General features: G+C 45.2%; 1 protein-coding gene across 3 annotated transcripts in view; it reads right to left on the bottom strand.

Moving 5' to 3' along the window:
• Nucleotides 1-14427, bottom strand: part of MYO1C (myosin IC) — a 457043-nt gene that overhangs the window by 259711 nt on the left and 182905 nt on the right. For all 3 annotated transcript variants that reach the window (XM_078680174.1, XM_078680173.1, XM_078680172.1), the window contains exon 2: nt 1018-1173. In XM_078680174.1, coding sequence (XP_078536300.1) covers nt 1018-1143 — 126 coding nt within the window. In that variant the 5' untranslated portion in view covers nt 1144-1173. The remainder of the gene's footprint in view (nt 1-1017; nt 1174-14427) is intronic.

Raw genomic sequence — 14427 nt, 5'->3', positions numbered from 1 at the left:
TAGGAATAGATTACAACAGTTCCTATATTTTCTGTTGATTGACTCTCTAATTGTATTTAACTAATCTCTTTTTACAGCTTATCTGAATTACATTTTTCATTTATTAATTCAACTATCTTTTGCCCAGCACAATATGACAGCACACCCCAACATACAGCAACACACCTCCCCACTCAACATGCCAACACACTGCCAAACACAACAAGGTGGACAAACTGTGTGATACAGCTAAGTGAAAGAGCAAACCTCAAACAGAATGTGTCAAGAGGCTGGCATACTGCCCCGCGGAATATAACTGCACACTGCCCCACACAGCATGGAGGTATACTGCCCCATACAATAAGGTGACGCCTTGTGTGACAGTAAGAACAAACCAATACAGGGTGGCGCACAGTCCCACGCAACAAGGTTGTGAATTGCAGCAGTAGCCACACTACCATGAAGAAGTAAGCTATACCTTCTCTCTTGCACAAAAAGAAAAAAAATCAGCCAGACTATTTATATTACGAGAGAACTAACTGGAAAAAGGAAAACACGGACACCATTTCTCGGTGCAAAGGGAAAGTCATCGTCATTTCATTCCATTCGGTATGTGTAAGCGTCTGCAAACCCAATAATGCATTCAATGCTCAACAGAAAAAAACGACAGAAAGAAAAGAAATGAGAGGGGCCAGGAAGTCTGTGACCGCAGTAACACTAGCATCAGAGAAGCGGACCAGGTAACCTAGTGCCGGGGCCGACTTCCGACGGTTAGACAAGACCAGGGCCAGGAAGTAACTCGAATAAAGATCTATTGACGTTTACACAGCAAGGAGGCCAACAGACCTTGACACGTGCAGCCTCCGGCGCCACTCGACGCAACAGCCAAGGACCTGGAACGAGAACACCGTGACCCGCTGAAGGTAAACACGGGGCGCCATCTCGAGACGCTGCGCGAGCACAGACTCAACTGCAATACACATGATGTCATAACGAACTCGTGCCGCGTGCGTGCAGGGACACAGCGGTGCTACTCACGTAGATGAGGTGCTCCTTGAATCGCTTCCGGAGGTTTTCAATGAACGCTGCTTCGCTCGTGAAGTTCTCCAGCAGGACGAAGTCTTGAACTCCGACCCGGTCCCGGGCCGTCAGGGCGCTCTCCATGGTTAGCCGGATCCCGTCACTCGCTGGCACCTGCAATCAGGAAGCATGTAAAGTCACAACGGGCCCGGTGTACTTAAACTCCAGCTCTATTCCTAACCCACCAAGTATCATAACATGTGGAGAGGCCGCATCTTATGCATGCAAGCCTGCAGTGCACGCTTGGGTGTTAGCAAAGCAACCCGCTTCTCCCCACGTACCGGCGACCTTAGGCCATGGAGGCATAAAACATTATACAAGAAATCAAACATCCTGATCATCACACCCGACTTTCCAGTCGCTACTGCTAATCACCCTCGCTTCATCAGCACCTCCAAGTAATACCCGGCCGTTCCCTACAGCTATACCTTTTTAAAACTCATCGCCCTCTTGACTTTACCTGGGTAGTAGTATACATTCTCCTTTTTACCAGGAACTTGGAATCTAGTGCCTAGATGCCCTGTGTGTGGCAACAACCCGGACGGTACCCACCACAGCAGGGTGCGAGTAACGTCTACCTGAATACGTGTTCCCGCTCTCTTTTTTTAATCGAAGGGTGTCAATTCACCAGGGGGATGCCGGATTGGAAGTCGCATCACTGGCCCATTTACCCCAATGACAATATAGGAAGTGATGTCACATGGCTCCTGACCCTTAAGACATCACATGTAAACACTTTTGAAAAGTAAAGAATGATATTTTGAGTCTTCCGTTGTAATGTTTTGGTCGTAATGTTGAAATGCATTTCATTTTTTAAAATTCTCTTGGAAGCTTTCTTCCCCATATTTTTGGTCCCTCGTTCTACAGCTCAATGCAGAAAAATGCAAAGGCTGGAAAACACTTTTAATGTTAGTAATTTATAACTCAGACTCCCTTTTTCAGTTTTTACTAATTTTTACAGATAAAAACAGACCGAAAACATTTATTTTCTTGTCTGTATTTATTTTTAAATGTGGATAAAACCAGAAATTGGGTTGCTTTTTGAGTGATTCTAAATACTGTCTGCCATGGCTGCCAGGCCAACAATAGCTGTGTGGATTGGTAGGTAAGAGTGCTAAAAAAGATAGAATGTTTAGTAAAGAGGCATTAACAGAAGTAGATATGCACAAGGTTGATACTGAAATATGCATATTTTTATATAAGTGCATTGATTTATCTTCTGTGGGGGTTCACAACATTGAAACCTAGTAGGCATTCAAGCATGAGTGCATATTTACCGGTTAAATACATGTGGAAATATACTAATTTCAGCTTCATTTTTCCAGAAAACCCAAAATAAATATGGATAAATACAGAAGGAAATATAAAAAAAATACTATAAAATTGGGAGACCTAATTATAACTAAGGGCAAAGATGGTAACTCAGCAGGATTGGTCTGTAAGAAAACACTTACACATGTCTATATTGTCAGACAATGGGTGGCTGACATGAAAGCTTCTGAGAAACATTTTAAATGTTAACAGTTTTGTAAACTTTACAAACAACTAAACAAAAATCAAGTCTTATGATATAAGCCCTAAAACAATAAGGTAATTCGATAGTCCTAATCAGGGAAGATGTAATTTCTGGAGTGCAGTGTACGTGTATTTCTCATCAGCAAGTCACAGGGCTCCAGACTGATGTTTTCTAAAGCCCCAAACGGCACCCAAGCCAAATAACGTAGATGCCAACTTATGTTTTTGGCCCACCATTTTCAGCTGAGTACAAACTTAAAAATTATTGCACGAATCCAAGAAAAAGCGCTGTATCTCTCATGTTACAACAGAAACGCACACTGGCTATGTACAAAGGTCTGGCTTCAGTCACTAGCGAGTTTAAGCACTCAATAACATCCTATACGCACTCAATCACTTATCCTTTCCCTCATGCATCCATTCATCCACCATTTGACTCATTTTTGCACGCACCCACTAACTCATATACTAAAACACACAAACTCAACAGGCATGTGGAATAAAAATATAAAAAAAGAAAACATTTCTTCGCATTAAAGTTGCATGCATGTGCTTGTAATAAACAATAAGCAATAAATTAAACATAGCAGAGGGTGGAAATATTGGGATAGTATTGCACATACTGCGTCTTTCATTTAACGTTCCAACATGACTTCCACATTTATTTAGAAGCAATGTATCTTCTTGGAACAATAAAACAATAATATGATATGCACAGTCTATAATTGTGTGCTCGACGTACCACCCTAAGTGGCAAGGGCACAGCCAGACGTGGGTCCAGTGCTCACTGGAACCAAGCTACACCCGACTGAACAGCCGCAATCAGAACAAAACTAGTCTTGGGTTGCTTGTGTTCCAGTTTGGGGAGTACCAGGCCTTGCTCTTCCTACTGGAAGAGCATGGTCCTGACTGATTTGCATATGTCTAGGTCCACACTGAGGTGACATGGTGGGCAAAGGAAAAATGGGCTTGGATGCTACCTCGAGCAATTGCCAGTGGTTAGACACATTGCAAGCATTCCTCCCATCACCCTTCATTTGTCTGATGTATCTCCCAAAGTGGCAAAGTTTGACAGATGTGGGTCCCATGCTCTTTGGGCCAGTGGAACCAAGCTACACCCAACTGACCCGCTCTTGGTTTGCTTATCTTCCAGCTTGTGTGCCTTGCAGTTTGGGCTGGACTATACCTATTGCAGCAGGGTCAAGACTGATTTGCATATGGGAGGGTCCAACCTGAAGTGACATGGTGGGCAAAATAATGATGATTTTAAATGCTACACTCAGTGATTGCCAGTGGTTAGACAAATTGCAAGGATTTTCCAAACACTTTTTGTATGTTTGATGTACCACTATAAGTCGCAAGGATATACCCAGACATGAGTGCCTGTGCTCACTGTGCAACTGGAACTAAGCTACAGCCGCCTCAAGAACCTCAACCAGTCTTGTGTTGATTGAGCTCCAGTTTGGGGACGATCTGGCTTTGCAGTTCGGGCTGGACTGTTCCTATTGTAGCAGAGTCAAGATGGATTTCCAAATGGCAGGGTCCAAACTGACATGATATGGTAGGCAAAAGAATAATGGGTTGGAATGCTACCCCGAGTGATCACCAGCGGCCAAACAAATAGCAAGCTTTCCTCCCATCACCTTCTGTGTGTTTCTTGTACCCCCTAAGTTTAAAGGGTATGACCAGACATGGGTGCTGTGCTCATTGTACCAATGTAACCAACCAACTTAAGAGCCTCCATCAGGGTGACACCGGTCTTGGATTGCTTGTGTTCCAGTTCAGGATTGCTTGCATTCTTGATTGTGTGCCTTGCGGTTCAGGCTGGACTGTTCCTATTTAAGTAGTGTCAAGACCAATTTGCCTATGACTGGGTCCAAACTGATATGACACTCGGAACGCCGCAGTACTTGCCGTGAGGGAAACGGCCATCTCGTTGCCTGTTGCTGCAGCCCACAGCCCGAAATCTTGCCAAACCGCGCCGTGAGGGAAACGGCCAGAAGCGCAGCGCCCATACCGCCATCCTCCGCTATCCACCCGGTGCAGCAGCAGCTGGGGAACTACATCACCCAGCTGCCCCGGGGGTGGACGCGGCGGGGGTGACGACGCCTACGCGCCAGGAGGCGCCTTATCAGCAGGGAGCGCCGAAGCGCTCCTGGGACACTCGGAACGCCGCAGTACTTGCCGTGAGGGAAACGGCCATCTCGTTGCCTGTTGCTGCAGCCCACAGCCCGAAATCTTGCCAAACCGCGCCGTGAGGGAAACGGCCAGAAGCGCAGCGCCCATACCGCCATCCTCCGCTATCCACCCGGTGCAGCAGCAGCTGGGGAACTACATCACCCAGCTGCCCCGGGGGTGGACGCGGCGGGGGTGACGACGCCTACGCGCCAGGAGGCGCCTTATCAGCAGGGAGCGCCGAAGCGCTCCTGGGACACTCGGAACGCCGCAGTACTTGCCGTGAGGGAAACGGCCATCTCGTTGCCTGTTGCTGCAGCCCACAGCCCGAAATCTTGCCAAACCGCGCCGTGAGGGAAACGGCCAGAAGCGCAGCGCCCATACCGCCATCCTCCGCTATCCACCCGGTGCAGCAGCAGCTGGGGAACTACATCACCCAGCTGCCCCGGGGGTGGACGCGGCGGGGGTGACGACGCCTACGCGCCAGGAGGCGCCTTATCAGCAGGGAGCGCCGAAGCGCTCCTGGGACACTCGGAACGCCGCAGTACTTGCCGTGAGGGAAACGGCCATCTCGTTGCCTGTTGCTGCAGCCCACAGCCCGAAATCTTGCCAAACCGCGCCGTGAGGGAAACGGCCAGAAGCGCAGCGCCCATACCGCCATCCTCCGCTATCCACCCGGTGCAGCAGCAGCTGGGGAACTACATCACCCAGCTGCCCCGGGGGTGGACGCGGCGGGGGTGACGACGCCTACGCGCCAGGAGGCGCCTTATCAGCAGGGAGCGCCGAAGCGCTCCTGGGACACTCGGAACGCCGCAGTACTTGCCGTGAGGGAAACGGCCATCTCGTTGCCTGTTGCTGCAGCCCACAGCCCGAAATCTTGCCAAACCGCGCCGTGAGGGAAACGGCCAGAAGCGCAGCGCCCATACCGCCATCCTCCGCTATCCACCCGGTGCAGCAGCAGCTGGGGAACTACATCACCCAGCTGCCCCGGGGGTGGACGCGGCGGGGGTGACGACGCCTACGCGCCAGGAGGCGCCTTATCAGCAGGGAACGCCTCTCGCACACGCGAGTCGCGCGCGGGAGAAGCCCGGGACAAGGGCGGGACAGTCTTAGACAGTCCTAGACTGGCCGGGACTGGACTGGGCAACCCCTCTAATGTCTGCAACCCAAGCAAGTAAGAAATTCCCTTTCTTTACTGACTTTACTATATAGTGTCATTACGTAAGGCTCTATTCAAGTATCCGGTGTGTATTGGTAAAGCTTATATAATCCCTGGACAATCGACTATATAATCTTAATATGTCTAAAAAGAATTCTAAAAAACAGCCTCCTGCTAGCTCTAAGCCTACAGTCAACTCTAAGCCCATTGAAAACTACATGCTTCAAGTCATAACTAAAATAAATAAAGACAGAAGAGAATCATTGGGATTAAGTCAGTCGCCTGACTTACAGTTACTAAGCCCAATTCAAAGTCCTCAACATTCAGGTTCTCTAGTACTGGATGATACCCCAAACCTAATAGACATCACGGTTCATCCTACTCCAAATTTGGATGATCAGATTAGTCTTAATCTGGATGATGCCGCTAATGCTATGCCACTAGACCAAGGAGTAAATATTGAACATGACTATGAGATTCTGGTGCATAATGTTGATGACTTACCTTCTCCTGAGCAGGAAACTCGACCTACGAGAAAAAACAGGAGAACTCATCAAAAACGGATGGGGTTACGTTCCAGTAATAGGAGGAAAAATGTTTCTCCAACAGGGCAAAACAAGTCAAAAACTTTAGATGATGGTGATATTAATGTCCTTGATAAAAGCAATCATGAAAAAAGCTATAACGAAGATGATTTGCTTCAGAAAATAGCAGACATTATTGATTCCAAAATCCAAACTATCATTAAGCCTTTGATCGCCAAGATTGATAAATTGAATGCGGAGGTAAAAAAGATGACTATTCTTCAAGTCAAAGCTGTGGAAGGGGCTGAGACGGTCAATACTTTAGTGACACAAATGGCAAAATCAATTGAACCTAAGGCAAAGAGCTCTATAGAAAAGGAGAACAGTCCTATGCTCCCAGAAAGTACAGTCGGGAATGAAACTCATCCTATTATTCGACCTCCAAACATTGCCGGGGTATCAGGACCCAAAAACTTGCCATTAAACTGTCAGGAAACAGATCCCCTCCAATTTATTGAGGAAGCGTCTCCTGTGGTCCTGGTTCTGGCAAATGTTCCCTCGCCAGCAGATGCACAACCCGAAACCCCGGAATCTTTGTCCAGCAAAGCCCTCCATTGGTTAACAAACAATATGCAAATGGCACCAGGAGGTAAACATCAACTTGCGTCTGAGATTAAATCCACTAAGAGGGTGGCGTGGATTGGAAATCGACCGAAAGTATTCAAGGGAGATTGTGTTATAGTGACTTTTTTCCATCCAGGTGTTCTGCCAAATCTCCTAAAACATATCAATCCCCCCCAAAGAAGAGCAGGATCTGTCGTTCCCCTTACGTTAAAATTCTTCTATGGAGAGCAAGAGAATGTGACTTTTCCTAGGACCCCCGGACCTATGTGGAACACTGTGAGAAACAACAGAGGCCAAGGTGTTCCCCAAAAAGACTGGGGTATGGTTCTAGGTAATAGATATGATGCCTTATCAGGGCTAAATGACTGTGATTGACTGGGTAATAGTCTTGAAAAATTTTTAATTCCTGTTGTCACTTCTGAGGCTAGGGAAATGGGCACCCGTCTAAATACTGGACTAGCTGATGCTCTGACCAATGTAAGTAGCACTCAGGTCGAGTCTGGTAATGTGATTAATGTCGAACAGCGTATTGAATGTCCCAAACTTACTACAAATAATGATATACTTGAGTCATATGAGATTCTCTCCCCTGAACTGGGTACTATAGAAGGTAATGCATGTGAATATATTTTTACTCAGCAACATGGTAAAGGTTTAACCAATAGTACAAAACCTACCAGTGACAATGCTGACATACAAAGTACCTTGTTGTCCTGGAATGTGGCAGGGTTAAAAAACAAGATTTTATCACAGGATCTGCTAAATTTCCTGGATTCTAAGGATATAGTCCTTTTGCAGGAGACTTGGCAGTTAGAACCGGATCCAATTCAGGGATATCTACATTATTTTATTCCAGCCACCCCGAGCTCAAGGGGAAGGGCAAAAGGTGGCTTGGTTACATGGATTAAGCAGAGGAATGACTACACAGTGTTACAAATAGATACCAATAGTTCTGATATATTACTGGTCAAACTACAGCGACCGCCAAGTAGGGACATCTTTATTTTTAACATTTACTCTAGGGGCCTACCGGGTGGTAAATCCACCAAGGCGGTTGAGCTATTGGATATACTATTAAATCAACACTGTTTGAATGCTGATATTATTATTGGTGGTGATTTTAATTGTTGTTTTGAACCACTTGACAACCAGGATGTTGACCTCACTACTGAAGAGGACTTCATTTGGGAAATCCCACAGCTTTCCTTGATACCCATCAAAAGATGGACTGAGGCTGCATTACAGTTAAAAGTATTATGTGTTGAGTCTGGGCTGAGGGCCACTAATGGAAGAACGCCATCGGACAAGCAGGGCGCCCCTACTTTCTCTAATGGAACTACGCAAAGCCGTATTGATTATATATTAACTAATAAAGAGAATTGGGGGAAAGTTCTTGATATGAGGGTTGAGACTAGGGTGGAAAGTGATCACGACCCACTGATTTTAACCTTTAAATTGTTCGATCTGATGGCAAATGAGGAGGAGAGGGAAACTGTCCAGATAAACCTTTCTAACGATCAAAGACACATTAGATGGGCAATTTGTGCAGCAAATGAGGAAAGCATGGTAGCCATAAGGGATCTAACAACTTTGGCCATTCAAGAAGTCCAGGATATACTTGAAAATAATACCCCGATAGCTGAAATTAGCAGGATCCACGATAAATTTTTTAACAATTTAAAATTATTTTTTGTAAAGAAAGCTAAGAAAAAGCCACGTAGACCAATTAGAAAGGAGGATCAGTGGTATGACAAGTCCTGCAGGACTGCCTATAGACTACTGTCAGATGCGGTAAAAACTCGAGACAAAACTAAAATAAGGGAGGCCCGAGTTATGTACAAAAAAGTGCAACTTAGTGCAAAAAGGGATTGGGAGGAAGGCTATTGGAGGGACCTACTTGATGCCAGTAGGGAAAGATCCATGACACCCTTCTGGAACATCGTTAAATGGGGAAGGGGGTCTAGTAGAGGAGAACCCATTAACCATGTGTTACCAGAAGCCTGGGTATCCCATTGTTCTACCCACTTTTCTGCTGAGGATGAAGTCGAAGAGGAATGTCTAGCTTCTGTAGATATCCTCGAGAGCCCCTTAGTCTTTTCAAAAGATGATATCCTAAAAACTCTGAGCTGTATACCTAAAGCCAGAGCCCCGGGCCTAGATTTTATCCCTGCAGATTTGTTTATGCATGACAAGGATCTATGGGCCACCTATATTCAGCTGTTAGCCAACGCTATTGCAAAGGGCTCGCCTATCCCTGAGACCTGGAAAGGAGCCGAGATTATCCCCATCTTTAAAAAGGGGGCATGCTCGGATCCAGGCAATTACAGGCCTATTAGCCTGATTGCATGCATGCAAAAAGTTGTGGCAAGGCTATTATTACAGCGAATTCATGGGTGGATAGATGACTATGATATATTATCTCCCCTGCAGGCTGGTTTTCGTAGTCATACCAGCACTATTGATCAAATTTTTAGATTTGTTTTATTATATTGGCGCACAGTTTTATTAGAAGGCGGGATGCTTTTTGCAGCTTTCGTTGATTTAAAATCAGCTTTTGATTTAGTTCCCCGCCACAAACTGTGGAATATCCTACACGATCAGGGCATTCCAATAGAAATCCTGTCTTTATTGATTAGGATGCATGAAAATAGTTTTGCACAAGTCCGATGGAATCAGCGGGGTAGTACTACTGAGAAGTTCCCCATAGCGAGGGGTGTACGTCAAGGGTGCGTGCTTGCACCAACACTCTTCTCGCTATACATCAACAGGGTGATCGGTTATTTTGAACAAAAGCCCACGGATGCCCCTAGGTTGGCAGGAAGGCCGATCCCCCTGTTGATGTTTGCGGACGACACCTTGCTGATATCAAAGACGCAGCAGGGGCTACAAAAGGCCATTAGGGTGTTTGAAGGATTTTGCAAGGATCATGGTCTTGTAATTAACACCAGCAAAACTAAATTTATGGTTATGCACAAACGAAAACACATTAGAGGCAGAGTTATTATGGATGGGGTCCAGCTTGAGCAGACCCAGGTCTTTAAGTACCTTGGTATCAATCTGTCATACAATCTAGATTGGAAACACCATATAAACGAACTAGACACAAAGCATGCTCAACTTGCAGGAGTTCTCACAAAGGAGCTTTTTTCATCTCACACTAAACCAATTAGACCTGTCTTAAAAATCTACAATGCTAAGGTCGGAGCAGCTGTTCTTTATGGAGCAGAACTATGGGGGTCCAGTAATCTGAATAAGTTGACGGTAGCACAGAATAAATTTCTCCGCAACATTACTGGGCTACCAATGTCAACCCCATTGATACCTTTAAAGTATGATCTGGGAATCTATAGCTTTAGTGACATAGCCAAGTATAGAATTGTGGCCTACTGGAGAAGGCTATGGACAACTCCTGAGCTCTCCCAGTATGCCCAAGGCTTCCTGGAGGTGAGATCCCTAGATACTGCTAATAAGATAGTCTGGTTGAAAGAGGCTAAGCTTCTATATAGGGCACTGGGTTTATCCCAAATGTGGGATGATCCGCTAAATAGTGTTTTTCCACCAAAAAAGATACTTCGTGAACTCTACTGGAGTATGGTGGAGATTAAGTGCTTTAGAAATCATATTGACCGTTCTTTTACATATGATTATTTGGAGCTCAAGCACTCACCGGCCCTCGAATTATACTGGGATTGGATTACGGTCCCAGGGGACCGGAAGAGGTACCATCAGATGAGGGTGGGGACACTCCCGTTGAATGCCCTAACAGTGAAATGGTATAAAGCACAAACTCCAAGGTGCCCTTTCTGTCCGGACCATAATGAAAACATTGGTCATGTGTTATTTGCCTGCCCTGAATATAGAATACCGAGACAATCATGGCTCAAACCAATTTGCATCCAGTTAGGTATAAAGACGTCAAATGAGGCTGTCAGGATTTTAAGAACAGATTCCTCCCAGCCTGTTGTTATAGCTATGGCAAAGTTCCTTCACTGGATGTGGATAATTCGGGCACGCAAAACCTGTCTGGAATAAGTTAGGATTGCTATTCAATGCCGTACAGTTTGCATTTATTTAAATCTCTTTTAAGTTACATTTTACGTGATAAAATATGTAATTTTCAACATATAGTTGTTGTTCTTCTATCCTTATTTGATTGGATTCTAATGAACTTAGCTGGATATTTTAAGATTATGTAAAAATGTAAATAGGATATTGTAAGATTGTGTAAAGATGTAAGTAGAATACATAGTAGTAGTGTAAATAGTATGAGATAGGAAGATTTTTATTATTTTGCTTTTTTCTGCTTATTTATTGTATTAACTTATGTGGATTCTGTATTTCTGTGGGGTGGGGGGGTGGGGTGGGATAAAAAACAACGCATTTTATTTTATTTTGAAAAATGTCTTTTATGATTGAAATATATCGAATAAAGACTAATTAAAGTGATATGACATAGTAGGCAAAATAACAATGCGTTGGAATACTACCCTGTGTAATTTTGAGTGATTACGCTAATTGTAAGCATTCCTCTCATCACCTTTTGTTTGTTTAAATCTAAGACACCTGGTTTAGGGGCAAATGCCGAATGGGATGCCCTGCACTGTAAATAGATTGGGAAGCAAAAAATGGTCCAATAGCAGTATCCGGGAAGCTGCCTGGTGCTTTTAAAAAAGAAATCAAAATAAAAGAGTAAAGAAAGGAAAGAGGACATATTAAAAGGAGAAAAAGGGAAACTAAAAGAGCTGGTCTACTAATCCTGCCATTGAAGTGTTTTCATTTTGAGTCAGATGAAAACATGTGGTATGTGCAATAGAACCCAAATCATATAGAATAGAGGCCGAGGTGGCCTCAGACATTTCCCCATGCTGTCGTGATCGGAAGCAGAATGTGAATGACACTTGAGCACATCAACAGCTGCCCAAAAGCACTTGTATGTATGCCTATCTTGGTACGAATTTTGTTTTTCTGTTATTAGGGGAGCCTGGCAGGCAGCTAAAGCTGTACGGTTAAACCAAAAACGTCCTTCAATATACCCACAGCTATATGCTACGCAAAAAATTACAAGTATGTACAAATTTACAGTTAGTAAAACAATGCGTAACCCCTCCTAAGAAAATCTAGTTAGGATTATCACTGGGCAAATCATCTATGCCCAAGGTTTGTCAGGGGAGTACCCAACACCAACACCCTTGCCTACTATGTTTTTCACAGTAAATAAGCAAAGCTTACTGCTACTGTAGTAAGTTTTCATGTTAAACATTTCAGACCTATGCCCTCTACATCTGCCACAGTAAATCAATCACGCGTACAGTTTACTACTGGTTTGCCACCATGAACAACTTAGGGCTACTGGGCCTACTGTACTGAGCATAAGGCTTCACATAAGGCAACCACCAGGCACAGAGTCATAATACAGCATTGTAATTGCATTTATAACCCTTACTACCCTGATGAGAAGCAATATATATTGAGCAGCATGCTGCTTGTAACACACGGTTAGTGGTTAGTCCTGTTGTCATTGGTTGGCTGTTGAGATTATTCTTGTGCTATCGAGGGAACCATTCCATGCATTTGCTCCCTTTCTCTGTTGTAGATTACATAAATAGAGGTTAGGCGACGTCATTATTGAGGGCTATATGAGATCACGTGAATGATTGGTGGGACTAATAGAACAATTAGAAAAGATTAGGTATTGTTAAATTGCAGGGGAATAGTGTCAAAGAAAGAGTAGTTGTGATTTATGAAATGAGGTGCTGGCACTTTGGAGAAGAAAACTGAGATTAATGCAAACATGCATGAGACCTAGAGAGTGTTCTACTCTAGATGGAGGATGCTTGCAGAGGAAGTAGAATGAGAAGAGTGTCACTCGAAAAAACTCAAGGAGAGGCGAAAATCAGACGTTTTAAGTTAGAGTCAATTTTTCATGTAAGGTTTTTGCAATATAAGGGAGGCATTTTGAGATAGAAGGCAATTGGAGGGTGCAACATTGTAGAAAAAAAATATTTGTAATAGATAAAGCTACATTAGGTTTTTTTATTAGTCCTAGAAATAGGTGAACAAACTGTCCACTTCCAGACTACCTCTAGGCTACCACTTTCACAATAATAGCTGATCAGCTCAGGGAGTAAAAGCTTAAAGTAATGGCTGGATACATGCATACAGGCTCAAACTAAGGAGCATCTTTATGATAATAGCAAAGTAACATAATAAAGGTGTCGAACAATGAGAACAGTAAAAGAGACCTAGCGAATGCTGCAGCTGACGTCTTCTGATGGTCAACCGGTTAGTCACCGCAGCCCTTATCCTCGTAGACCTCTCTGCAGCCTTCGACACCGTCTCACATCGCACGCTAGCTGCTAGGCTCCACGACGCAGGAATACAGGGGTCCGCCCTCGACTAGAACCAATCCTTCCTCTCCGGCAGAAGACAGAGGATCAGGCTCCCCCGCCCCTTCCTCTCCGACCCCACTGACATCATCTGCGGAGTACCTCAGGGATCTTCACTAAGCCCGATGCTCTTCAAAATCTACATAGCCGCCATCGACCAACAACACGATCTCAGCATCGTATCCTACGCCGACGAGACAGAGCTCATCCTCTCCCTCACCCACAACTTAGAAGTCACCAGACTCAGCTTCCAGGAAGGAATGAGAAACCTAGCCACCTGGATGAAGGACAGCTGCCTAAAGCTCAACTCCGAGAAGACCCAGGTCCTCATCCTCGGACCCTGCACCTCCGCCTGGGACAACACCTGGTGGCCCTCCGTCCTTGGGAGCCCACCCAACCCTACAGACCATGCTTGGAACCTCTGCATAATCCTCGACTTCTCCCTCTCCATTAACCGCCAGATCAACGCCGTCGCGTCCACCAGCTTCAACTGCCTCCGCATCCTCCGCAAGACCTTCAAATGGATCCCACCCGACAGCAGAAAGACCGTCACACACTCACTCATAACCAGCAGACTAGACTATGGCAACGCCCTCTATGTCGAAATCAACAAAACTCTTATACACAAACTCCAAACCATCCAGAACGCCGCAGCCAGGCTCATTCTAGGGACTCCACGCCACAAACATATGACCCAACACCTCCACTGGCTCCCCATCGAGAAGAGAATCACTTTCAAACTCCTCACCCATGCCCACAAATCCCTCAACAACATTGGACCCAAAAACCTCAACAACAGAGTTTGTTTCCATGCACCCAAGAGGAACCTGCGCTCCGCTGACCTCGCCCTGGCAGAGGTCCCCCGCATCCGCAGAAACAGAACTGGCGGGAGAGCTTTCTCCTACATAGCAGCTAAATCCTGGAACGAGCTCCTGGACAACATCAGACACTCCCCAACCCTCCACACGTTCAGGAAGGACCTCAA

Source organism: Lissotriton helveticus, chromosome 3_1 (assembly GCF_964261635.1).
Source record: "Lissotriton helveticus chromosome 3_1, aLisHel1.1, whole genome shotgun sequence".
Lineage (NCBI taxonomy): Eukaryota > Metazoa > Chordata > Amphibia > Caudata > Salamandridae > Lissotriton > Lissotriton helveticus.
Note: the sequence above shows the minus strand (reverse complement) of the source record. Positions and strands in the feature narration are given on the sequence as shown.